The 26,908-nt window shown below is 43.0% G+C and overlaps 1 protein-coding gene and 1 pseudogene across 3 annotated transcripts in view; both read right to left on the bottom strand.

Annotated features, from left to right (window-relative positions):
- The window catches only part of LOC110529652 (mitochondrial peptide methionine sulfoxide reductase), a 112,728-nt gene extending 109,696 nt beyond the window's left edge, over positions 1-3,032 (bottom strand). Inside the window, exon 1 of one of the 2 annotated variants that reach the window (XM_036985095.2) lies at positions 2,823-3,032. In XM_036985095.2, the coding sequence (XP_036840990.2) occupies positions 2,823-2,958 (136 nt within the window). In that variant the 5' untranslated portion in view covers positions 2,959-3,032. The remainder of the gene's footprint in view (positions 1-2,822) is intronic. The other variant, XM_090243004.1, reaches the window with a different exon arrangement.
- Positions 3,033-11,416: 8,384 nt separating this feature from the next.
- LOC110529210 (intraflagellar transport protein 172 homolog) lies at positions 11,417-26,354 on the bottom strand (annotated as a pseudogene). Its single transcript, XR_016482753.1, has 23 exons — positions 26,096-26,354; positions 25,417-25,481; positions 25,116-25,241; positions 24,387-24,529; positions 24,055-24,136; positions 23,102-23,198; positions 22,266-22,400; positions 22,019-22,136; positions 21,442-21,569; positions 21,009-21,102; positions 20,725-20,790; positions 19,044-19,155; positions 18,115-18,222; positions 17,783-17,881; positions 17,162-17,271; positions 16,459-16,524; positions 15,680-15,766; positions 15,295-15,572; positions 14,229-14,322; positions 13,885-13,944; positions 13,561-13,647; positions 13,165-13,318; positions 11,417-12,180 (listed from the first exon to the last, which is right to left on the bottom strand). The product of XR_016482753.1 is annotated as an intraflagellar transport protein 172 homolog (transcript).
- Positions 26,355-26,908: the final 554 nt, after the last annotated feature.

The following is a 26,908-nucleotide window of genomic DNA, read 5'->3' as shown; positions in this document are numbered from 1 at the left end:
ACGCAGGGAGTTCCTCCATATCTCTCTCGATGAGACTCCCCAAAAATGTCTCTGGGATGTCTTTACAAGACCTGAAGCAGCTTCGCTTTTTCAATGCCGGGGTAGTCTATTCACCATGTGCCAAGGCACAGCATCTCACGCCATTCTGAGGGGGCACCTCAGTGCCCACATCGCTGGTGCCAACTCACCACTGCCTGCCTCCATGTTCACACCATCCAGTAGCACATAGCCACAACCCCCATCCCACGCAACAGCCTAGCATGGTGGAATTTAGACTGGCAGATGCAGGAGTGATCCTATAGGGAATAAATAAGACGCACAGCAAAACAGAGGCTGTTGATTGGCTGTCAATTTCTCTTAAAGCCATTTTGCTACTTTATTAATTCATAGCTTTCCCCGACAGTTTGGGATATTAGATTAAAATGGATTTTAAACCATGTAGCTCGTAGACTACAATAAATGTTAACATAAGGTAAAAATCCCTTGTAAGTTCTCCTTATATCCATTAACTGACTAGAGGTGGTGCAGCAGGTTTTTTATTTAGTGAGGTGGAGGTAATATATATTCGCTGACTTACACTTTGCAACAATGCAACTGATTATTTCTGATTATGAAAGAAAACTGTGTTTTCAATCTACAACAAACAGTCCAAGTCCATCAGTATCCCTATCTATTCTAGAAGAGGACTGTGGGTGGATGTTACAACATACATCTTACACAATCACATCATTTGGAATGACCACATAAATCAGGACTGGCCCCTATTATCTTTCACTGGAAGCTGCTCTACACAGAACTAGAGCTATCTGTGATCTGCAAAATATAAAATAGGCAGTCACATGCCTGTCAGCATCTACTGGGATTTGGATGAATTTCACCATGTCCATAAGTAAATAACCATTTCACTGTCCATAAAATGCATAACATAAAATGCATAAAATGCATAACGAATCTATACTCTCTTATCCAGAACATCATAATCCTGAAGGGCATAAATTAATCCACTTCATTCTGTTTCTGACCCTTCATTCCTCTTTCCTCACTGTTTCAACACCCCGTCATGTGTGACCTTCAGCGGGCTAGCAGCAACATCAGGATGCCTTAACAGAGCCACGTGCAGTGGTGTGGTGCCTGTCTGTGGAGCTGTGCGTGCGTCTCCTGGCAACCTGCCAGCCCCGTGGTGCAGTGATGTTGCCATAGGGCTGGGACTGGGGAGGGAGGCCAGGGCTGTATGGGGCTGGTAATCAGACCACTGCAGTCCTGCAGGGTGGATCCCTTTCCTGCACGGTCACGCTTCATGCCATTGCACACAGTTCCCATGTGAGCCGCATCTCAAGCAGACTTCAGCTGCTCCCACCAGGCCTTTTACTTACCCTCTCTCTTACACACACACTTATTTGGGGCAATTCTGAAGAAAAGTGAAATGCAGTTTACGATGACAGTATAACTAGGTGTTGTGTTAGACATCCACTCAGATGGGGCCTGTTCTGAGAAAACCGTAGGACCCCAGACAATTACTGTTATGATTTTCCCATCCCATGGTGACAGGAACCAAGCAACACAAGGTACTGCAATTGTTTTTCCTCTTGCCTTTTCCTTGCGATCGATGTTTGATGTCATGCGGCGAGCTCCTAGTGCTCTGCAGACCGCACCCCTCTACCCTTCAAATGTTATGTAACTCAACTTGTGTCAGCCATTCCCCTCAAACTGAAAGTTTTACCTTTTTCCATGCTCTGAGAGTCAGACAGGAAATACAATTCATCTTTCATCTAAATGGAGTGTTGGAGATAGCATCTTTCTTTAGACATAGTTAAATAAAGGTTACATAAATAAATTAAGCCAGTTAAGAACAAATTCTTATTTACATTGACGGCCTACCCCGGCCAAACCCGGGCCAAATGTGCACCGCCCTATGGGACTCCCAATTACAGCCAGATGTGATACAGCCTAGATTCTAACCAGGAACTGTAGTAACACCTCTTGCACCAAGATAGTGCCTTAGACCGCTGCGCCACTCGGGAGCCCATGAAAACATTATGTTTTGCACCACTGACTTTAAACTAGCACAAATTTCCCCAAGCGAGTCAAGTTCTTGCCAGTAGGATAGAATGCATATTCAATCACTTTAAGGGCATTGAGATCCAATATAAATATCATTGGTGTAAGGTCTACATAGTTGCAGGATTAACAGTAATATGCACTATAATTTTCCAGCCTTATTATTATTTGTATTTTTTAAAATATTTTTTTCACACAAATTATCATCCTTGGGACAGGTTGCCTTAATCAGAGGTGTGTGTGTGTGTGTGTGTGTGTGTGTGTGTGTGTGTGTGTGTGTACTGTGCAGAGTGAGGGAGAAATAGTATAGTCTACATTAGAGTCGTCCCTACCCTAAACCCTAACCATTTTAAATGTCAACTTCAATGGGGTAGGAAAGTCCCAAGGAACCCGGATTGCACGGACCTTTCTTGAACAGTTTAATAGCCGCGAGAAGTGAATAATACGCATGCGCAATATGGAGGTTTCAGTGACAAAACAAATTCTCTGCAGCGCTTCAAAGTCATAGCAGGGCAGAAGTGTAGTCAATTCGTGCAACACATAAGTATGTCGGCTACACAGTCGTACGACAAGTGCTTGTTGACACAAATACCAACTGTACGCGCTTTGAGTTGTCAATGTTTACATAATTAGGCCAATTTACAGTTCCTACGGGTGTTTTGCTAAGCAACTAGGTATGTCGGCTAGCTACTAACGTTATAGGCTAAAGCTACCGAGCCTAGGACACCATTCGAAACAGACCCACACAGGGAAAATCATCCTACCTGATACTTTTAAACTTTCACTTCTCCCGGGTAGAGCGTTCTCTGGAGTCGGCATCTGTGTTTTGGAAGAGATATCTCCCATTCTACTGTGGGTAAAATGACGCCAAATCAAACGGAGTCGAGTCGTTACGACCATTGAGCTCAGCGGTTGCAGTGGTGCGGACACAAACTAGCCGAGCCTACTTACTTTCCTACATAACAACTTGTGTAACGTTTTCATGTTTATAGTCTGCAATTGGCTGAGCACAGCCTATTACCAAACCTGCACAAAAGTATATATTTGATTTAGCTATAGGCCTAAGTAATTAAAGCAAATGTAATAATGATTCAATGTATTTTGCATTAACAAATATATAGGGCTATAGGCTGAAAGACCTATGAATGCCAAAACCTTCGCCTATATGAAATGTTGAGGTAAATTATGTCATTATCAGGATACAATTAAGCAATAAGGCACAATGAGGTGTGGTATATGGCCAATATACCACAGCCATCCAGGAGTGCCTGGATACAGCCCTTAGCCGTGGTATATTGGCCATATACCACTGAGTACCATATACCACTGGGGTGCCTTATTGCTATTATAAACTGGTTACCAACGTAATTAGAGCAGTAAAATTACATGTTTTGTCAAACTGGTGGTATATGGTCTGATATACCACGGCTGTCAGCCAATCAGCATTCAGGGCTCGAACCACCCAGTTTATAATGGAAACAATAATTTGTGTAGCCAATCATGTTTCAGCCTTGATACATTGTAACATTAGTAAACCAACGCATTGTAACCATATTTTGAGACACAAGTCGGGTTCTGGTAGTTTCGGTGAACTAGAATAACGAAATGCATGACCTGACAAAATATAGCCATTCCCCCAAAAAATACATTGCCCTCCTTTTCTTTTAAACATTCTGTTATTTTCTGAATCAGGCTTTGACTATTTTGTCATGGTCCATTTTATGAAATAAAAATGTTGCCAGAGTTGAACCATTGCATTTTTTTTTTTATAGCTTGTTGCATTATTAAATAGTTTTAAAATAGTTATTATTAATAAATAAAGAATGGAATACATTGGGGAAAATGTCCTATCTGTTCATTTCTCAGGCAACATTTGCTGATAAAAAAAAATAAGTCTGTCAAGTCATTAACAAAGTTACTCAAATGAATATGAAAGGGGTTTACGCAAGTTTGAATTAAAAAGGATTTGCCTCTTCAAGTGTGGAGAAACTCGAATCTAGCTTTTGGTTCAAGGCCCTTGCACACAGCACTGTTCCGAGGGGCTTTGGGTACCATGCCTGAGCAGGCAACTAACAATTCCATTTAAAAAGATTTGTGTAAACTAGTTTCAGCAGATAAATGTGCAATAATCTGGAGTTAGAGCAAACAGCTGTGAATGAGTTTAGATCATGTATAAACTTTCATTGTATTTTGAATTTATTGTTGGCCTTTTTCGAAAATCTGCATTTTTTTGTACAAGATTTCTCTGCAACAGACTCGAATGTTAAGGAGGCCTAGGGTAGCCTAGTGGTTAGAGCGTTGGACTAGTAACTGGAAGGTTGCAAGTTCAAACTCCCGAGCTGACAAGGTACAAATCTGTCGTTCTGCCCCTGAACAGTTGTTCCTAGGCCGTCATTGAAAATAAGAATGTGTTCTTAACTGACTTGCCTAGTTAAATAAAGGTAAAATAAATACACGTCAAATAACTCAAATTGTATTGGTCGCATACACATTCTTATCGGATGTTATAGAGTAGATAAATGATTGTGTTCCTAGCTCCAACAGCGCAGTAATATCTAACAATACACACGAATATAAAAGAATGGAATTAAGAAATATTAGGTCGAACAATGTCGGGAGTCCGTCCGTGTGTGTATATATACACACACACGTATGTGTGTACCGCAATAGTTAAATAGGATAGGCCTAGACTAGAATACAGTTTATATATATGAAGTGGATAAAACTGTACCTAAACCATAGCCATTGTTCCATTATGGCTATGTACATAGGGCAGCAACCTCTAAGGTGCATGATAGAGTAACAGTCTATTGACAGTTCAGTCCAGGGTACTGGGCTTGTGGTGACTATTTAACAGTGATGGACTTGAGATAGAAGCTATTTTTCAGTCTCTAAGGTCCAAGCTTTGATGCACCTGTACTGACCTCTCCTTCTGGATGGTAGCAGGGTTAGCAAGCCGTGGCTTGGGTGGCTGAGGTCCTTGATGACGTGGCCTAGTTAATGGGAGACTGGTGTGTTGTTAATTCCTATAGGCCTACATCTATAGTCCTACATCTATAGTTATCTTATGTGGAAATCCACAAATAATACATTTTTAAAAATTGCATTAAAACATACAAGTTTTATCCAACACAATCACGTGAGAACAATTTGTTTACGGAAGACATATAGTTGGTTATAGATACTTGGGTTTGATAAAAGGATTGGCTAGAGACTGATCGATGTTGATGCACGAGCTGAGACCACTGTCTTTCATTTGTGAAATCAATTAACTTTAATAGCTGCATAGGCCCTATAAAACTGAACAGCAATGCGTCACGTTCACAGTGCATCGCCTATTGTCCATAGCGTTTGAGACTTGATGATAAAATAGATGGGAAAGGCTGTGTTTTGTCGTCTTTCATTCAACACCAATATACTACACATTCTAGATGTACACTGTGGTCACCTGCAGCCTGCAAGCCTACATTAACGCCACTGCACCCTTTCACTGCGGGGCTCGATGGCTTCTTTGCCGCATAGAAGGCCTCTAAATCAGATAGGCTTTATTCATTACTGTGTAATATAGGTCAGCATAAAGGGGTGGATTGCAGAGCTTGGCTTACCATACAAGCCATCTGGAGTTCACTGCGCGTCGAATTTGCTCACGGGAGGCACGCGTCCGGCTGCTCAGCAGATGACACTGCGTTTTACTGCGGCACGAGAGGGGGATAAGGGGACCTCAACCAAATCCATGCATACGAACGGGTGTTCACTTTGAACAATAGAAAAGGTCTGGGGTTATGGTGCAGCTATAGGTCTGGGGTTATGGTGCAGCTATAGGTCTGGGGTTATGGTGCAGCTATAGACTACATACAACGTCGCCTTTGTTCTGCAGTACTACCACATTTTACGCAAGATGTAGACTGCGCCACCGATGTAGTCCTATCCAATGCCTATTACAGAAATTATTGAAAATAGTTGAACATTTAACATTGCAATGTGCATTATTTGTACCATAAGAATTATCCACTCATATAAATGTAGGCCTAATTATCCATACATATATCATATTCCAAGCCTTATATTATGCTATTTTTAGCGAGCACGATTTATTATTATTTTTTCATATTGGATCTCTGTGTAATTTAATTCAGGGTTCGAATGAATAACGAAAGAATCCCAATAAATCAATGGGCTTCATATGGGACACGACCGGGATGTGGGTTGGGGGAGAGAACGCACAGATGACAGGCCATATGGAGACGGCCCATTTGGGGTAAGAATATCTTAATTCCCAATACTTCATGAAGGTTTCTCGCCATGTTTGCAAAATATTTACGATTGGCCGTGTATGAAAACACAGCAGTGTAGGCTACATGGACACAGCTCTTGAGAATTATCAATAATGAATTATGCCAGGCACGTGCAGTTTGATAATTGTGCATTCCACATGAGCAGGGATAAAGTGAATAGGCATGGTGTCTCCATTTTTCCAGATGCCTATAAAAAAGGTGCCTATGGTCTTCTTTTTGCCACATCAGCCTATACACATAGCTATAATATTAGGCCCCTATATATTTATATTGTGCTAATTGAAAATGTAGCCTAATAAAATGCATCAGACATTCACATATTTGTTTCACACGTCGATAGGCCTAAGTTTTTTTTCATTAGAAAAACGATGTCAATGCAAAATGTAGGCTCATGATTATGGCCATCGTGTGTATTTTTCTGTTAACCACGTCTATTGTCGTTGCAAGGCTTATAGGTAGGCTAATCTCGGTAAGTCAATTACATGAGAGAAAAGGGGAGTTGGAGCGTCCCATTTCGAAACCCCTCCGATTTGTTTAGTAAACCTGCAGATGCTACCTCTCCCCTTCTGAATAATTCTCAGAAGAGAAGAGAAGTGGAGGAACAGCACAAGGGAGAGGAGCAGGGCGACCACGCTTTAAGCTGCGCACGGCGATGATAAACTGGGCTACTCTCCTCTCTTGTCAGATGGCTCTTTGCATCAGACCCTTTTACGTGACAGTCTCGGCTGGCTCTGCCTCCAGACTGCACCAAAGCTGTCTCCTCTCAGTGTGCTGCTTAGATGTAGCCTATGCTTTTAGCATTTCCCGCATCCTTTGAAGAGGTCAGGGTATTTTAATGCACAATCAGTGGAATATGGGTGTTTTCATCACGGCACCAATTTCCATCTTTCGCAGCGCGCAGACAATATGGCAGAATTGATGTCACTGGAAGGACATTTCTGTTCAGCATCATCAACGGAGGAGACCATCCTTGGTACCCAACCGGATGTACGGACTGTTTCGATGTTTCGAGGAAAATGAGAGTTGATTGTAAAGGTATCGCAACAACGCATTTCTGTAAGTTGTTCCGCTGAATAACATGTTGCAAAGTTAAGTATACATTTTTTTGCCTCAGCATTTTTACACAATATTCTGTTTCTAAAGGGGGGAGGACTAATTCAAATACGCATAAACCTTATGTAGATATGCATGTTTTTAGTTAATTGTAAATAAAGTGCTATTTCTAAATATGGGATTGTTAGCCTATATATATATTCTTTACTTTTGGCACCTTCTCAATAGGTTATATTACAAGGCCTATTATCCGTTATATATTCTTGATTCTGTCAATATGGCTTCTGTTTATCCCCAAAACCAATGTGTTGGTCACAGCTTTGCCAAATTGTACCTCCCACTCTTTTTCTCCAATATTGAGCTAACCCCTGTATGATGCAGGCAGGTGCGTTCAGTGCCTCCACCTCCTAACCCACCCTGCTCGACCCCCACAAAAGGCAGGGACGACTCTATTCAGCCCAACAGCTTTTCCCCACTCTTTCTTAGCTCATGCAAAATGCAGCAGAGGTATCTAGGTCATTCGCATTTTAGCGTGTGCAAGATTTGACAAAGCTGATGAGAAGCCAGATGGGCCCTCTTCTATTTTTTTTGGTATCATGGGAGTTGAGCAAAAGGACCGACTGCAGCAAGCCCTGTATTTTCGCTGCTGTCACTCGGGCCTGGCGTTCGTTGCACCACCAAGGATCGGGCTATATCTACATCCAAGGAAATAATAATATATAATACATCTCATGCGCTCGGAAGACCGCCACTGCCAGGATATAGGTAACTTAGGCCTAACATAACGGTTAGCTTTTTTGTGTCTTTTTAAGATTCTCAGTGGAGTTTATTATTATTAGTCTATATGCCATGTCGACCTCCAATAATGCAATGGTGACTAACAATGTATACGCATTAGGCGCTACTGTATTGGATAACGGTGCCTAGCCAGCCGGTGGAATACGTAGTGGTACATTTTGGTGCAAGACCGTTGCTTTCAATGAGGTTGCCCTCATTACGCGCACTGCAGCTCGTCAGGCAGTTGCCATTACAGTAGCTGTTACAGTGATACAGAGAAAGACTAAAGGGGCCCTGTCTCTCCTCGTGTTCACAGCGGACCTTGATTTAAATGTCCATACAATTAAGGCACGCGGTGAATGCCAAGAGAGAGGGTAAACATCATCAACATGTACGATGTGTGTTCATGTGTCATTTTACACAGTAATAGGTCGTCAGATAAGCCTCTACCTCAAAAGGTGAAAGGTCTTTCTTTGGAGGTTCTGTACCGTGCCTTGTGCTAGCATTTCTGTAAGGAAGCGACTGGAGCGCGCCATTCCATTCTCTGCTATAGCCTGCGTGGTTAATTGCTGTAAGGTCGAGGTGAAATCTCATCCATATAAATACACACGCTGCGTTTTGTGGAATTTAGATCATTGTAAATTCATAACTGGGACACTTAGAACCTATACCTAGAAGAAGGGACTCTGGATGATGACAAATGGAAAGTAATAGACTATTAAATCAACGTGTTTGTTGTATGACAATATTAAGTGAAGGCCTGTGAAATGGATTGCATAGCTTCCTATAATGGAACGAAAGGCAAACACTAATGCGCACAACGCGTTTTGTTACACAGTGATGTATGGTCAACAAGAGATGCGTAAAATAAAATTCGCAGTCCAAATCGTGACATCAGTGACATAATCCGTGTGGCAGGATTAGTTTGTCCGGCCTAGCAGCGCATGTCAAATTACTCAAGGAATACAGTGTCGTTATAGGCCTACATGTTTCGGGTCAGGGTAAAAGGAATGTGATACGATTGATATTTTCAGCCATGAAAAACGCAGTGATTACATTATCTCATATCAACAGGGATTAACAAAAGGTTTGTGGATTATGTCGATTACGTTTCGCATGCATTTTGTAATATTCTGCAATTATGATTGTTGTAACCAATTCTTTGCAATAAAATCTCACAATGCACAAAATAATGTTAAGAATTTATTTTTTTAAACCAGAAATTATGCATCGGTTTTGTTTCTTTGGTGCGCTATGTTCAGACAATCCACAAATGTGATATTAATAACATGGCTTGTCAAACTGCAATGCAGAATGCATGTAAAACTTTCATAATGATTTTCTATATTTCAGATAACATTCCGGAAATGTATCTGGTGGTAAAGTGCATTATCACAAACAGAAATCATGTCAAAGCTTGTCATAGTAAACCAGAAGTTTTCGGTTCGACAGGTTCTTCATTAAGAAATTTAATGTTTAAGACTGGTATCTTTTTTGCAGCCAAATCGAATGAAAGAGCATAACTTCATTTTGCAAATGTACCACTGTTCCTCACAATAATTTTCATATGGTGTGAACGTTAGCCTGAATATGATCGATATCATGCACTCTGAAAACGACTTAAACAGCGCGAAAACGTTCATTCTTTAAAATATATATATTTTAAGACTTAGTTTAGCTTATGTTTTCCCTCTAGGACCTTTGCATTTATAAATAGACCCACAGAGTGATTACGACAATACCTAAAAAGGTAAAAAGTTGTGTTTATTGTAGTTTGAGATAGTAACTATGTATTTCAAAGTAATGAGTACGTTTGGTTTAAAAATGAATCTTTATGCAGGTAATACAAATTAAACATTTACACTGATTTAACTATCAAAATCAAAAGCGGTCTAGACAAATGAAGGCAGTTTTACAATAATTTTGCATCTTCATCTTAAATTGGTTTATTAAGGCTAGTTTCTTTGCAATGTTAATTAATGGACATTATAACACAGGATTCCTGATTTTACATTCTTACCGAGAATGCTGTTCTGTTGTATCAAATTGTCACAATTCCCGATGTCAGTTTGATAATTATGTACAGGTAGGCTGATGGACAAGCGAAAAGAGGCCTGACATGCCTATATGCGTTACATAACTCAATTTCAATATATTGGTAAAAAACGTTATTTCAATGCACTAATTTCTAATTAGGCCTACTTAAACCGTTTTGGATTTGACGTAACACGCGGTGTTGCATTCAATTAAAAAATATGGACAAACGGAAAATTAGGCATATATGGAATAGTTGAACATGCCTCCGTTTCATAAACGCTTTTCTGAATGTTTTAGGCCTCGAGCTCCCAATAGATAACTTTGAGCGAATAGGCCTACTGGATGGTGAAATTCCTGCTTCTCTCTCTTTGGAAGTATAACTGAAGAAGCAGTCAGAAAAACGCATACATATGTGACAAGTTTTATGGTGCGTAAAAGTCTGTGCAATAGGGTCCTGCATTTAAAAGGCCAAACCTTTAGTCGCGGGTGTTTGTGGTATAATTATAAAATTTGATAATTTTGGATAAAAAAAGATAGCATTTAGGATTTTCTGTAGAATTTGTATGGATGACATAAGTGTACCCTATAGGTGGCCTAAACAAATAATCAACATTTATATTGAAAATTAGGTAAACAAATTTATATAGTCAGGTATGGAGGCAAAACAGAGTGGGTTACCACAAAGATGATCTCTCAGTGATACCTTGCTGAGGAGATAACTGATACCTGTGCTGACCTCATTTCTGTATACCCCCGCTTAAAATAAATATTGTCATGAAGATACAGTCCTATAATCTATGATGTTCCATTTTGCTCAACAAGAGACAAGTTATTTTACCTTTATTGTGGGGGGGGGGGGGGGGCTTTCAGAATGATATGTATTTGGGTGGGCCTTTCTAATGATGTCCATGAACGGGTATTTTGGTGGCTGATAACCTTTGTCCACAAGGGGTATTCTTCGGCTGGGAATCACTCCACCTGAGTGGGTAAGGATGCGATGATTCATAACATTTTTATAGACCTAGAACCCAATTTAATATCAGGTAATCTACTAATAGCTATAAGATAATACATGCACTGAGCTGTGTGGTCTACTTTCTGTTCAGCAACCAAATGTCATTTTGGTTGAACACACAATAAAAAGAATGGGGCCTAACAGCTCTCCCATTTTCTAGGTGGCCTTGTATTAGAAGAAATAGATGCAGAATATTTTTTATTTAACCATATTTCCATCATATGAAATACATTCAAATCTGCATTTAATCCAACAATACATGAAGCCAATACAGTATTCTAAAGTGCACTGTCAAATTCTCCTATCACACAGGAACTTTGCTTTTAGAACACAGCACACGTATTACAGATAACAGCACTTTGATTATGAAGATACAGCACCTGAAGTGTAAAGGCATCTTTCATGTCCCTCAACTAAATAAAAACCCACTCTGGTTGTAGCCTACTCCAGTCCTTCAGCAGTACCAGGAACATAGGTGAAAATGGGAATGAACACACATTCAAAAGGTAAAACAGGACAGACACCGAGGAGAAGAGGAATGTTCTGCTGAACTTTACAGACATCCCCATGGTGACACAGAATCCTGACATCAGGGACTAAGTGGCCAATGGGATGCAAGTAAGGACTGTGCTGATGTCAGCGCTGCAGAAATGTATGGCGCAGTAACACAGCAGGTCTTCTCAACAGTCTATTGTTATGGAATGATGTGAACTGTTCAACACTAACAGCAAACCAGAGATGGAGAGGATGGATTAAATAACTCAGAAGTAGGCAGAGGCTCTAAGCAGAGTACGGTATGGTAAATTACTGTAGTTATGGGTATGCGGTACACTGGACGAAGATGGGAGTTTTCAGCATCTTGGTCCTGTCAGTGGAAGAAGAAGCCGGAGGTGGGGAGTCCACCACGCCAGGCTCACAAACTTCAGCAAATCCTGGCACTCCGGGCTGTGAGATATAGATATATATTTATATATTTGACACACACGTGTTATAAGCCAGTCTTTAAATCTCTGTGGACATTAGTCCATTTACTTAAATCACACTGTAATCCCAATCACACACAGGAAGGATGAAACAAAGGAAAATGGGCCCTTCTCTAAGACGCAACCTTACATGTTATACATTCTAAACCTGCATGAGTGCCTGTGATCAAAAGTGTGGATAAATTCTAAATCAAACCCAGTGTTTCATGTGGGTGAGGGCTGATGGACTAGCAGCTAAATCAGCAGAGGAAGTCATAAGCACAGTGATGTAGTCTCCAGGTCGAACATAACAAACCCCCTTCTTACCCTTGTGGTCATTACGAATGTAGTCCAGTCGTCCTTGTTAGCTGCCTTGCCAGGTTCTTTGAACTCAATCTTATTCCGCGAGAGAGAGAGAGCGCGAGAGCTTTCATTACAGTCGTATGTTTAGTCAACCAATTAACAGGTCAGCCATCATACGTGGGTCTGCTAACTGCCTCCCTGAACACAACACAGTTCTCTGGGTGTTGTGGGAGGCCAGTCAGTCCCTGCATCTCTGGATAGCACTGCATCTTTACGTACTATATACCAGGTTATATGCACCCGTGTCTTGTCAGTAATGTTATGACTGGTGCAGGCCTCTGAGCAAGCAGGAGTCAGCACCTCTGCTTTGCTTACCAGTACAGTATACACATGTATGCCATCAACTAGTTAGGTTGAAGAACAAAATGGGGTTCATATGTACTTTTGTGAATCTATGCCAATTACAAGAATAACATGGCGATTATAAAATATTTAACTAAGGTCAAAGACTCTCCAACAATAGCCCCCCTCACACAGACACACCCAAGACTTTTCACACCCCTGGAGTAGATGGTACAGTCCTAGACACTGGGGTAATTCCATAGAAATGGGAGACGGTAAGGTAAGGTGGTAAGGTGCTCTGTAAGGGGTTTCTCCCACCCACCTGTGATAACGCAAGGCAGGTAGCGGATGCCGGTGTTGGCTGCCAGTAGAGAGGCGTCGTAGGTGTCCCTCTCGTCGTTGGGCAGCACCTGCTCCATCCGCTGGTCCATGGACACCGTCAACACCCAGCCACGGATCTCCTCACGCTGGGCATCCTGGGATATGACAACATCAACATCACAGCCTAGTGTCATCATAAGACCATAACAGGAAAGTCACACAACAGCAACATTACGCACCTCATTAAATAGTAATATACTGTAGCTAAGCCAACAACGTCATGATATAGAGCTATCAAGCTAACACTGTCACAGGACAGTTATAACACAGCAACATTTCAGACCTGTCATAAGACATAATGACACAGCAAAGCAAACAATATCGACTTGTGCCTTACAGTGACGTGTAGCTTAGCAGGGACAGGAACCTCGGAGATGTCCGTGTCCTGGAAATCAGAGTGGTCCAGTTTCCCTTCATCTATCCCCTGGAAATACCACAACAGGTATCAAGACAACATTCACGCATTATCTCATCTTCAAACATTCAAATTAAAACAATGGATACAGCAAATGTTTACAGTTACTTACTGTTTATATGATGAAATATAGATTGTCATCACTCATATAAGCTACGTGTGAAGTTTTTATGCTGACTGAAAAAGTCTGCAGACTTCGGTCAAGTTGAGGTGAAACCCCCAAGGTAAAGCTGAGTGGGGACTCACATTAGACAGATCCAGGAAGTGGTTGAGGAAGATAAAGGACATGTTCTCCTAGCCCACAGCCTGTAGAGAGAATCAATAGTTCAGCGAGTTGGGAGAGATTGACATTCTCCTAAATTATTTCATTTTTGTTCATTTCCCCCAAAAATGTAATTCTGAAAATGGACGATGCGATAAGCTACTTCATACTGCTGTTTGAGTACAACATTATTCATAACACCTCCAGCGGCCCTACCAGGAGCACAGACTCAGGGGACTTTGATCAGAGTTGTTCCCAGGGGACTCCAGCAACAACAACCCCCCCGCTTCCAGTGATTGGCCGAAGCTCATACGAGCAGTTCTCATACCCTGGCAGCCATGCCCGCCTTGTAGAAGGCCTTGTCAGCTGGGATAAACTGTGTGGCGCAGCAGGGAGATAGACAGCTTGGCAGCCACACTGACCTACAGAAAGATAGGGAGAAGGGTGGAGAGGAGAGAGATCGGAAGTGAGTGTGTACCACAGCCAACACTATACAAAAACAGGCTTCTGAGAGTTGTCAAGTTGGCTGGAGGAACATTCTTGATACACACAGGAAACTGTTGAGCGTGAAAAACCCAGCAGCATTACAGTTCTTGACACACTCAAAACTGTTGCTACTCATCAAAACCGTTTTGCCTTGGTTTCTCAAGTGTTGTTTGTATCGCTGGTCCACATAATCTTCAAACCTACATGAATAGACAGACACACAATGCAGAAGGACGTTCTACTCAAAAATGAATGAAAATAAAAGTATGCTGCCACCATCTAAAATATAAATTACACTTCCAGAAATTAGCCGTATTAACACATTGGTAAAAATGTGTTAAATTATGTTAACATATTGGGCCATGTTTATAGCCTATGCATGGTCCATATTATCAGGTATGCAACTGATGCAGAAAAAAGCTAATAAATAGGCTGAAGCATGGGGTTGCCTATCTGCATTTACCCTATTGGCCTAATCATTAGCCAGATCCCAAATGTGATCTTTTAACTAGTTATTATCCTATTGATGAATATTATGTCCCAAAAAAGTTGCATAAAAACAACTGCCTACCTGTCAGGGTTAAGTGAGTAAAACGTTCCCGGCCTGTACTTCTCACATAAACCACTTATGTCACCAGAGACATCAGTAAGAGATGATAGACCTGGATTCACCTGCTCGGTCTATGTCAGGGAAAGAGCAGGTGTTCCTAATGATTGTTCACTCAGTGTATATAAGAGTTGGTCAACCCCTTGGCAGCGCGTGGCGCATTAGTGAGAGATCAGCAGCATCTGCTCAAAGAGTTGGTCAGCTTCTCACACTGCAAACAGATAGACAACGAGACTATTAAAAAAATAAGCTCACTACTTTAAAACTGTCACTACATAGCAACTACACACAGAGACTATGCATTGGGCCAATACGTGTGGTTGCTATACAGTACGTTGTGACCGGTCACTATCATCTCCCGTCTCCCTCTGGACCTGTACTCATCAGCAGCAGCATTACGTCTCTCAGGTGAGCCCACATGCAGAAGGACAGCGCCGGCTCTACCTAACAGGCTCAGCAGGTCCAGGAACATCATCTTGTAGTTCTGGGGGGTTGGCTGGGGCACCTTCTCCGCATCTCCCTCCTTGATCAGGTGGGCGGCGTACAAGTCCACACACACTTGTGAAGAATCTTGTAATTCTACAAATATTAAAATGAAAAACAGTAATGGAATAAAACTGAAAAGACAAAAATAAGGATGAAAGACAATGAAACTAAAGCAGGAGTGTTGATGGTAGAATCACTACCTGTTTCGAGGCGATCTCTATGCACTTCTCCCATTGGCCTCTCTCAGCATACATGTCCAGAGCTGCCATGACATCCACTCCTACCAGCTAGGATTAGAGAATATCCCAAATTACTAATATGGTATACACTTACAGAAATACTTAAAAAAAAAAATAATAATTTAAAACTTTGTTAGCCTTTCAGCAGGTTTACAAGGCAATGGAAGCCTCGTAATAGCTAGCATCCAGAAACTTTGAAACATGCTTTTAAAACTAGCCTGACGGTTACAAACACCCACATTATGAAGTCTTTGGTGCATTATGCAGACAATACACACAGAGTGACACGTCCTTCGAAATCTGCCATTCACGTTTCACAGGCAGGACTTTTTCCATCATCATTCAACTAGAGAAGTCAGAGCCACTGAGCCAGTCTAATGTGGCATAACAAAGAGAGCAAGGACTGGGAATATGGATCCATTTTGTTATTTCGCTCTTATTTCTGAGTGGATGGAACCTAGGCCACCATTTCAATGGTCTCCCCCCAATAGTAGGAGAGCAGAGAAAGAGGTGAGGAGGAGGCAGAGAGTTGGGCACACTGACATGAAAGATATATTACAGCACACCAACACACAATGACACTTCCCTTCCTGATTTTCTACTGAAATCAAAATATATATATTTTTATATCATTGGATACACATAATATTACAAGTTATTTGGTACTTGCTGAGTAAATATTACTTAAAAACAGGCTTATTATTTGCAATATGTAGTTGCGTTAAATTGTAGCTACTCACCGAAACTTCTTTGCCTTGATTTCTCAAATGTTGTTTTTAAATCGCTGGTCCACATAATCTTCAAACCTACATGGATGGATAGGACAGACACACAATGCAGAAAAGTTAAACGTCCTTCATTGTCCTCGATGATGTACTATAATGACTGTGTTCAGGAGCTGGAGAACAAGAAAGAGATGTAACCATGTAATACTCCCCAGATAGATCAATCACAGCACAAATGTACTGTACTAAAAGGACGACAGTAATAAGTGGGAGCCTATGGCGCATCAGCAGCTCTCATTGTCTGAAGGAGTTGGTTCTGTTCTCCCTACAGACAGCCGTTGATTATATACACTTTATAAAGGCTCTGAAACAAACAGGGATGCTGAGAAAAAGCTAAGTCAAAACGTGTACATTTGACAAACAATGTCTAATAAAATCAACTGACAAAATAAACAACTAGTTAGCTACTGTCGTTCACTCTGGATGAGATCCTAAATGACTAATGCATCATGCAGAATAGATGAAAGGAATCCAATCGCATTCACTAAGTCTCCCTCCATCGCTCTGGTTTTTAGGAGCAGCAGCAGCTGACTGATGTCTGTGAGGCCTTTGACTGACACACTGATTTCCCCTAGCTGTAGCCTAATGACAGAGGTGGTATTCTAACCGGATAGGCTTGTTGTCAGGGGCGACCAGGCAGCGTTGTAGACAGGCTCACCTTGGATCCAGCTCCTTGGCCACTCTCTTGGCTTTGTTCCATTCTTCTCTCGCGATGAATGCATCTATGGCTTCCTTAATTAGGTCCAGGCTGAGGTACAGCTCAGCCGCCTGAGGAAAATAAAACATTTGGCATCAAAAAAAGAATGCTTGAAGGACGCCAGAGAATAGGCATAAAACATGGGATGCCTTGTCTTTTTCTATCAACACACTCGCTTTCCTTTGGCAGAGCGGCCTCCACACCTTTAGATTGATCAAACCTGTCCCCTAAATCTTTTTCACAGAATTTTTCTAAAAGAGATTATTTGACCTCAAACATTTTGAAGGACTGAAAGATGAACATTCATACTGTATTTGTTCAAGACTAGCTATGAATAGGCACATAATGGTCCCGTCGAGGCAAACATTGACTGGACAACTGTCTTCCACACCCCATGTCAAATCAATATTAATAAACTTTGTAAATAGCATGAAATTGCTGTAATTACTTCAATAGAATTTCCACATATCAGTTGACATACAGTAGCCTGAAACCATGCCTGTACTAAATAACACTGAATGATCAATATCAAGAGGCCGTTAGTATTGAGGGAGCCACAGCAGGAAGTGTGCGGTGACTCACAGCACTGTACTTCCTGAGCTGGGTGAGGCGAGGGCCCACAGCGTGGATCACATCTACAGCCCTCTCCTGGGTCAGGAACTTGATGGCCAACTTAGCAGCCTGGGGGAGGTCACACACACAAAGGAAACATTGAGTCGCTACCCTCATGGCCACAGACAGTGGCACAGAAATACACAGGAAATATGAAATGGCACGACTGTCCATCCAGGGCCACAGATTTGTCTCATAACCAAAAACACAAGTGACACTACACCAGTCGGTTTTTTAAGGACAGCATGTATGGGTTGTGTTATAGTGACATTCATTGTCAGTCCTGGGGCTCCATTGTGTACCTTCATCCAGCACTTCTCCACGAGGGGGGGGGGGGGGGTCGTTGGTGGAGTCCTTAACCTTGAAGTAACACTCCACGGCCCGGGCGTACTCCCCAGACTGCTCCACCCCTCCGTACACAGACAGAACACACGTCAGTAAGACATTTACATATCCTCCTTGGCATTATGAATTAGATATAACTGAGATGCATTGGTGATTAACGGACCAGATGGAAGTGAAGGGAATAACAGAACTAGAACATAAGACTTGGAAGCCCATTCTAAGAACAGACAGAATACAGTACATGTCTGTCTGTGATTAAGGATTCAGGCTTCGAAGGCAAATACAAGAATACACAGCGCACACTTCTCTCATTAAAATCCCATCTCTCTCCTTCTTCTCCCATGCGTTACAAACTCAACCCGTGTGATGTAAGATTATAAGACAGAGACAAGAGTCAAAGTGAATGGCAACATGTGTTAGAGTGTTCTGGCTCTCAATTGAGCATGATTGACAGTATCAGAGGGCTGAATTACTCTCAATTAGGAACTGAACTAAAGACTGCAAAATAAATGTCTCTTCCTTACCCCCCCTTTCTTTATGACGGAGGCTTTGATCTTTTCCCACAAGTCATTAAAAGCAGGGAGCTGATGGTTGGAGACTAACAGAGGCCCTGCGTGTCTGCACTTTAATGAGCTGCTCATTATGGATTTAATTCAGGATAAAAAGCTGCCAATGTTTAATAACGAATCATCCCAAAGCACATCTAGATTAATAACAGACCACGACACAAACTGTATGTACATGAGTTTCTCCTTCTCTGTTAATGTGCAACGTTGAGACACGTTTTCTCTGCCTCTCCAAAGCCACAAACAAACATATTAAAAATGGGATAATAACCAGGAAAAAGGATGGTAAAAACAGATGATGAGTCTTGCTCACCGGGAGCCCCGGGAGCCCTTCTTGGCAGCCTCCTTCTCGTACTCCTCTTGAAGGACGCTCAGCTTGTTGGGAAGGTACCCTTTACAGATCCGCATGGCATCACTCCACATCTCCGCGTCCTAAGACAAAAAAACACCAACAACAGCAGCACTCAGTACCAGGGGGCATCCAACTCTGTGAAGCATATCCAGCCAAACGAAGTGTGAATAATGGAATGAAAACATTACGGAGCATTGCATTCTGTTTAACCTGTAGTGTTCTCTGTAAAGCTACCCCCAGACTTCCAGAACACAGAGAATAATGAATTGACTAGAATATGAACCCTCTGATTAAGAATAAAGGCTCACTATATAATATATATAATCACTGTGGCTTCTTGCATAAATTTAACCATTTATTTTTTTAATGACAGACATAATTCCTGATTTAAACCTCACTGAGGACAATCTGAGTCAAATGGTTTGATTCATTCACATCTCCAAAGTCCTCTTTCAAACCAACCCCGTCAGCTCGACTGTCAATTAGGAGTGTCAGTTCTAACCAGTTCAAACAAAGACAGTCCCTTACTTTGCGTTACTTAAATGGCCAGCTCTGGCCTCTGAGGCCAGAGAAGGAAGGCCTCAGCCTTGTGAAAGTCCTTCTGTTCAAAACAGAACTTGGCCTGGCCTACCAGCTCATCTGACACAGTGTCTGGGTCGTTGGCCCCGGCCACCCTCTGGGCTCTAACCCAGTCCTGGTTATGGACGTACCTGTAAGGGACACACCCGGCTAGGAGTTAACCTCCCTCTTCATTTTGTTATAGCGCCAAGTTCAACTGTTTCATTGATCAAATTGAAGACAGCAAACACTCTCTAAAATACTTGATATTAACAGATTAAAGCGCTCCAGCTGATATCAACTAGACAACATGACTCATGATGTTATCTTCCAGTAGCACTAATACTGTAGGTCTCTCATCCTACACTCTCTACAGCAGAGATCAAACAGGCTCAGGGCTCCAGTTCCTCTACGCTTACCTGTACCCATGTTTGCCCTGTACAACTATGGTCCTTCTGTGGGGTGCTGAAATTCATACTTGTATAAAAAAAACTATTTGCGAATACAATCACCGACGTCTTCAGCGTTGCTCGTACTACGTAAACTGAGATTCAATTGGCCTTGTGCAAGTCAAGATCCTTGGGACATCCCTATCCTAAACCCTAACCATAATCCTTACCTAACCCCATTAAAGTTGAAATTTTAAATGGTTACGGTAAGGACGTCCCAAGGATACCGGATAGCACAGACTTAATTGAATCACAGCTTATGTAGCACGAGTAAAAAAGTCTGTATTCACAAAAAGTTTTTATTAAGTGTATGAATTTCAGCACCCCACGCGCGGAAGGGCAAACCACACGACCAGTTATCAAAAGTCAAATCCGCCTCGATATAAGTGAACGGGGCTGAACGTTCCTCAGCTACATGTTAGTGAGAGCTGAGCTCCCCTCCAACCAAACCTGCCTGCACCACATCTCACACACTTATTATAACCAATGTACAGAGAAGTGAGGGGAAGTTCTGAAAGGGCTGTGCTGGCACCGGCGCTCCGTTTGAAGTCTACTAAGGAAGGCTTGAAGCTCCGACTTCTGTAGGGGACACATGCCAGCACCTCTTGCTAGCTGGCGAAGAACTCCTCCTGATATACTTACATCAGCACCGCCTCTTTCTGGCTTCCCCGCTTTGATGAACTCTGTCTCGGCTTCGGTGAACTTGCCCTTGAAAAGTGAAACACAGCTCAGTGCTCGGCGTTGGGAGGGATTACTAATGCATGCGTGACATTTAAACGCCTGTGGAAACAGCGCTCAGACACAAATTTGGGACGGCAATGGATAATTTTTTGTATTCATCTCTGAGATGATGCAAGCTGCAGAGTAACCTTGAGTGTGTGATTGTTAGGATGAGGAGGAGTTGTGAGTGTGTCGTGGTATTATACCTGATCCTCCAACATTAAGGTGTTTTTCAGGTGGCTCTCAGGGATCGTGTTCTTGGTAGATAGACGAGCCAGTTTACAGGCAAAGTCAAAGGAGCTGAGAGAGGACAAGAGAAGAATCATGACCACAATCTACTGTACAGCACCAACAGACTCCTCGCATAGGAATGAATGGGGAAGGTCTTAACAGCTTGGGTCCTGTTGAATGCTTCAGACGATGAAATAAATGTTTTAAAATTCTAACTTGTTGGGCAATATAAAGCAGGCTTGGTATTGTGTCAATCACAGAACAGAAACATCAGATACTTTGTCAAGTACCTCCCAGTGATCAGAATTTAACTGCAGGGAGATTCTTCATCACTTTGTCAACGATATTGAAGAGCTTGAGGTTCCAGGCAGTACAGTAAAGTGTAGTCCAGTGCATTGGTCTACTCACCAGTCGTCTGCTGCAAAGCCGATGGAGGTCTCCAGCAGACCAAACTTGTTGAGCAGTTTGACAGCAGCCTCCCCTCCCAGACTCTTGGCCCACAGGTAGCCCACCTGCTTATGGGCACTGGCTGCTCGCTACCTGCCATGCACGGAAGAGGAGCAGGAACTGATTAATATGCCAGAAGCTCCCACCATCAATCACCTCACAGCACAGAGAAGAGCAAGAGAGAGTGAAACAGCTACATACAGAGAATTGGATACTGGAGCTCTTAATAAATTACTGTACAATTAAGTGTTAAATAAAGAGGATGTGCATTTATGTGCCTCTATATTGGTCCAATGGCGGGCCAGAAAGGAGGGAGCAGAAGTAACACAGTTGCAGCCAGGTGAGGATGTGTTAAGAGTGTTAGGAGAGCTCTTGCAGCGTAACACATCCACTCTGTGCTACTGCTGCTCTGTCTGTAAGCACAGACCACCGTCTTTGATACAGGCCAAGCCAGGGATGTTACAATCACACCGTCCTGCTGTTGACAAACACTCACCGTATCATGGACTCTCAGGTCAACTTTGTTAGTGGTGTGGACACGTACCCTGTAGGCCTCCTCCCACATGTCGTTGACACTACATGTTGACTGCAGCCTTCCACTCCTGGCCCTCCATATAGTGGTACTCTGCTTCTGAAAACCTGGACTCTGTCCCCAACTCTTGGGATAGGGAACTCAGACTTAACTTGATTAATCTAAATCACCTTGAGCCTCTCTCATTAGAATTTTTCAGAATACCCATAAGATGTTTATATTTTCTGTTTGGGCAGCGCCCCCTATCGCTGACCTTGGCCAGGTGCAGGTGAGTGTCAGCCAGTAGGTCTGGGAGATGTTTGGCCACCAGGCGAATCACATCGTCAACATTTTATTCTTCTTATATATAGCGATGGCCAGGTCCGGCTTCTCCACTGTCGCAAACAGCCTGCCGATATTCTAGACACACACACACACACACACACACGATTGCATTGCTATGCATGGAGATTATGTATTCAGAGATTAAGAATTACTCAAACTGCAAATTAGGCATCAGAAAAAAAGTAGAATTTCACCTCCAAAAAAAAGTTGCCCTTTACTGATGAATGTTGTTAACCATTTCTCACAGGAGAGATCAATAAGCGAGGCAAGTATTGAGATGACACAGAGTTGGGGGCACATGGTGACATATTGACTTTGTGGCAGGCTTGCAGCGTGAGGGAGATTACTCTGTCTAATATGGAAAGACACAGGCTCCTTTTGAGGCAGATAGACTGGAGGTCGACACAACACAGCACAGACCTTATTAAAGTCCAATTTGCTATCAGTGCACGGCAAATGTACACTTTTGTTTGTCAATTTGTTGTAGTCGGACCTTGACCTGAACTGCAACTGACAATTTTCTGGATGTGAGTGAAATATAAGCAGGGCCCTATAACCCAATGTTGGAAAACTTTGCCTTTGATGAATTTGGCAGCAGGGTTGTGGTCGATACGGGTGTAAAACAGAGGGTAATGAACGATAGGGAGGGAGAGAGGAAAAGAGGAAGAAGAGAGGGAGTGGAAATGACAAAATATGTTTCATTGTCACATACACAGGATAGGTGCAGTGAAATGTGTTGTTTTACAGGGTCATGAGAGAGGTTACCTTTCTGCCTCGTTGTATTTCCCCTCTCTCCCCAGGTCCTGGGCTCGGCTGACGTACAGAGCCGACACGTCCTCCGGGTCATACATTTCGCTGCCAGCTAGGACACACAATGAGTGTGTGTGAGTACTGGTGCCCCGTGTACATAGCCAATTAGATTTATGCATTGTGTTATTATATTTATATCGCTGGAGTATTTCTCCAGTCTTATCCTGCTTCCTGTGTGAATTCAAGTATGCTCCCTCTTATTCTCGCTCTCCCTCCCTCTCGGAAGAACGGAACACAGGGACCATGCCTCAGGACTACCTGGCCTAATGACTCCTTGCTGTCCCCAGTCCTCCTTGCTGTCCCAGTGACCTGTTGCACCATCTACAACCACTGTGATTATTATTTGACCCTGCTGGTCATTTATGAACGTTTGAACATCTTGGCCATGTACTGTTATAATCTCCACCCGGCACAGCCAGAAGAAGACTGGCCACCCCTCAGAGCCTGGTTCCTCTCTAGGTTTATTCCTAGGTTTCTGCCTTTCTAGGGAGTTTTTCCTAGCCACCGTGCTTCTACATCTGCATTGCTTGCTGTTTGGGGTTTTAGGCTGGGTTTCTGTATAGCACTTTGTGACATCGACTGATGTAAAAAAGGGCTTTATAAATAATTTTGATTAATTGATATAAGCTTTTATCTCTGTGTTACTGGGAAAGGCCTGTAAGTAAGCATTTCACTGTTAATCCACACTTGTTGTTTACAAAGTAGGTGACAATTTGTGTGTCTAGCCAGATCACTAACTCACTTTAATTCCCACCACAATTCACTCTAAATCCCACTTTAAAAGAACACACAGGCCTGCTACAACTAAACATAGAAAGCACAGCAGTGTTTCCCATTTCAATCAACCCCCTGGCATTTGAAACTGGGCGACACAGATGACGAGATGGGACATTGAGGAGGATACATACCTTATGAGCCTGCTCCCACCCACCGTGAACATATCAATGGCATCTTTGATGTGGTCTTTCTTCACAAACAGGGGCTCTGCAACCTGGGTTCCCACAGAGAGAGAGATGGGTGAATTTCTGTGGATTCCAGCTCTCAAAGCACTGCATCGATACTTTAATTAAATTCAGCAAACACACTGCTCACGTAGCACAGAGGCAGCATGGAGTCTGGTCTGGAAAAAAGCAGACATCGCCAGCTGCCAGGTTGCTAGGCCCCTGACTCATCAGAACAGTTGGAATGAGGCTGCGGTCATCTCCTCCCCTCCCGCTTTCTCCATCACTCTGCCCTCTAATCTCACACTCCTGGCTGGAGGCGTAGTACTGGGCTATCTTCAGGTAGAATTTCCCTCCTGACCGGTCTTCCTGTAACTCCAGGATATGGACCGCCTTCCACTGGCGAGCGCCTACAGCTGCCTCAATGGTCTTCGAGGAACAACTATGATAGAGAGATAACAAAAGGGGTAGGAGAGGAGGGGGAGAGCAAAGGGGTCGATGAAGCGTTTGCACCAATGAAGGACATTGAACTAATCAAATACAATACAAAGCAACCTTATTCATCCCCATGGAGAAACTAATAGGCTACGCCCAGCCAGGGAGCAATTAAGACTAGGCTGGCTCTACCCAATGTCAGGATCCTGTCAAAGTACTCCACACATCCACTTTTACTGGTAATTTCTTTATTTGATTCCTGTGTGTTGATTCCCAGCAGTATGTGATTAGTAGGAGATGGAGCTTTACTGAGGCCCATTTTGCCAGTCAGTCAGACCGCCACAGTATTAACAGAGGGCCAGCCATCCAATTAGCATCCAGTGTTCTATCTACAGCAGCCTACCCTGGGGACTGAAGCCCTGGCGCTGCCTAATGAACAACACCTCCATTTGATTACAGAGGAAATGAATCATTCACTTCACTTTATAAACAAACCCCTCACGCCAGCTCCTCCTGTTTCCCACTCCTTTCATCTCTTTCCTTCTCTCTATATCACTCCCTCCCTGGTTGGATTAACAGCAGAGCTGACTCACCCAGCCTCGGTGTAATGGTTGATTGCAGCGTCCATTTGTTTCTGCTGGACCAGGTAGTCTACCCAGTCCTCCTCCAGCTTCACCACATCAGTTGGGAAGGAAACACGAGCCAGCTCCACAACTACCCTCAGGGAAAGACGTCCCCGTTACATTCACATCAATATAGTTTGCAATTAATTCTCTAAACCAGTATAAAACCCACCATCAAGATTGGGCCATTAACTAAAGAACTAATACATAACACTACCCAATAGGTGATGTTAATGAATATGTTAACCTCCACCTGCTGTGTCAGGCCTACCTTTCCGGAAGGTAGCGGTCCAGAACCCTCTGGTGGTTCCTGATCTTCTCAAACAGATCTCCTCCCTGATGACAGGGGAGAGAAAAGTTCATTAGTTTCAGTTCAACTTCCTCCCTCTCATTTAGTCACTTAGAGCATCTCAGGACCTCTGGTCCATAACCAGATGGTTCAAGAGCAGAGAGAGAGAGAGACACAGAAACAGAGAAACTCAGAAAAGTAGATAGAGCGAGAGAGAAAGATTGAGGAGAGAAAACAGAGAAAACAGAGGGCTGACTAACATCCCTCCCAGCACATCCTTTATTAAGACCCACAGAGACACCTTCCCTGACATCTGTTCTGAGGAGTCACCCATGGCCCAGAGTAAGATCTTAATCAGCACTGAGACTCAGGGTGTACACAGAGCTAGAACACTGCACATCTGTCTCTCTCTGCACCAACTTCTGCTGCCTCACAAAAGACAAGCCAACTTATCCATCACACACAAATCACATTGCCAGACAATCAAGCCGAGTCCCTCAGAACTTCTCCATCAGGAGCACCGGAGAGGGGATCTAAACAACCACTAATCTCATCTCATTAACTTCTCCTCTGTCGCCATGTTGTCTTGAAGAGACCTAGTGTAATGTTAACGGCAGCCATTGAGTTCGCTGTGTGACTTTGCAGTGGTCATGACACCCACCCTCTCATAGAACTCTCCCTTGATGAGGGCAGCAGCGATTCTACTGAGGATGTCACTGTTGGAGACCAGCTCCTCACGGTCAAATTGGGCGGCCTTGACTGGTAGGCCCACCTTGAGGTAGAGGTTGACGACGCCCATGAAGTCCTCCTCCCCCTCTTTGACCTCGCCAACCTTCTCATGATGGGTTGGTCTCCATCAGCCACTGGTAGTAGCTGTGACGCAGGTTGTTCAGCTCTGGGAAGACAGAGACTAAGTCCATGAGTACTGGCTACTCCAGGGTACTCCAGTCTCTTAGTACTGGTTTATCTTGGCTTCAGCGATGCAGTCGTCCCACATGTGAAGCTCCTGATACATCTCCAGCACCTCATCAATGGCATTGTACAGAGCACACCACACTTAATTATACATGAGGCTGGGAGTCTCTGAAAGTCTCAGACCAAACTCTGCAGATTCATGTTCTCTTACCTGCTCCATATAGTACAACTCTGGCAGCTTGTAGTTCTTGTCCAGCATGGCCAGGCGTGCTTTGACTTGGTAGAACTCTGTACCATCACCACTCTGGAGATTAGACAAGACAAGTGTCACATACAGGTAATATCAACTAAATGGAATGTCCTTTCTAGCAGACTGGTGCAGACTTATGCATTAGCAAGCAGACCACTGCAACAATGGCAAACAGGTGTGTGTGTGATAAGCATTACTGGGGTTTAGTAACTCAGCGGAGTTGAGTGACGTAATGGATTGAATGAATGGCCTGGCCAGCCAGGGAGCAGCTGAGCAGACACTGGTGCCACACAGCTGCCCACACTCCAG

Source organism: Oncorhynchus mykiss, chromosome 8 (assembly GCF_057628025.1).
Source record: "Oncorhynchus mykiss isolate SJ-2025 chromosome 8, ASM5762802v1, whole genome shotgun sequence".
Taxonomy (NCBI): Eukaryota; Metazoa; Chordata; class Actinopteri; order Salmoniformes; family Salmonidae; genus Oncorhynchus; species Oncorhynchus mykiss.
The sequence above is the reverse complement of the archived record's forward strand: the minus strand, read 5'-3'. Positions and strand labels throughout refer to the sequence as shown.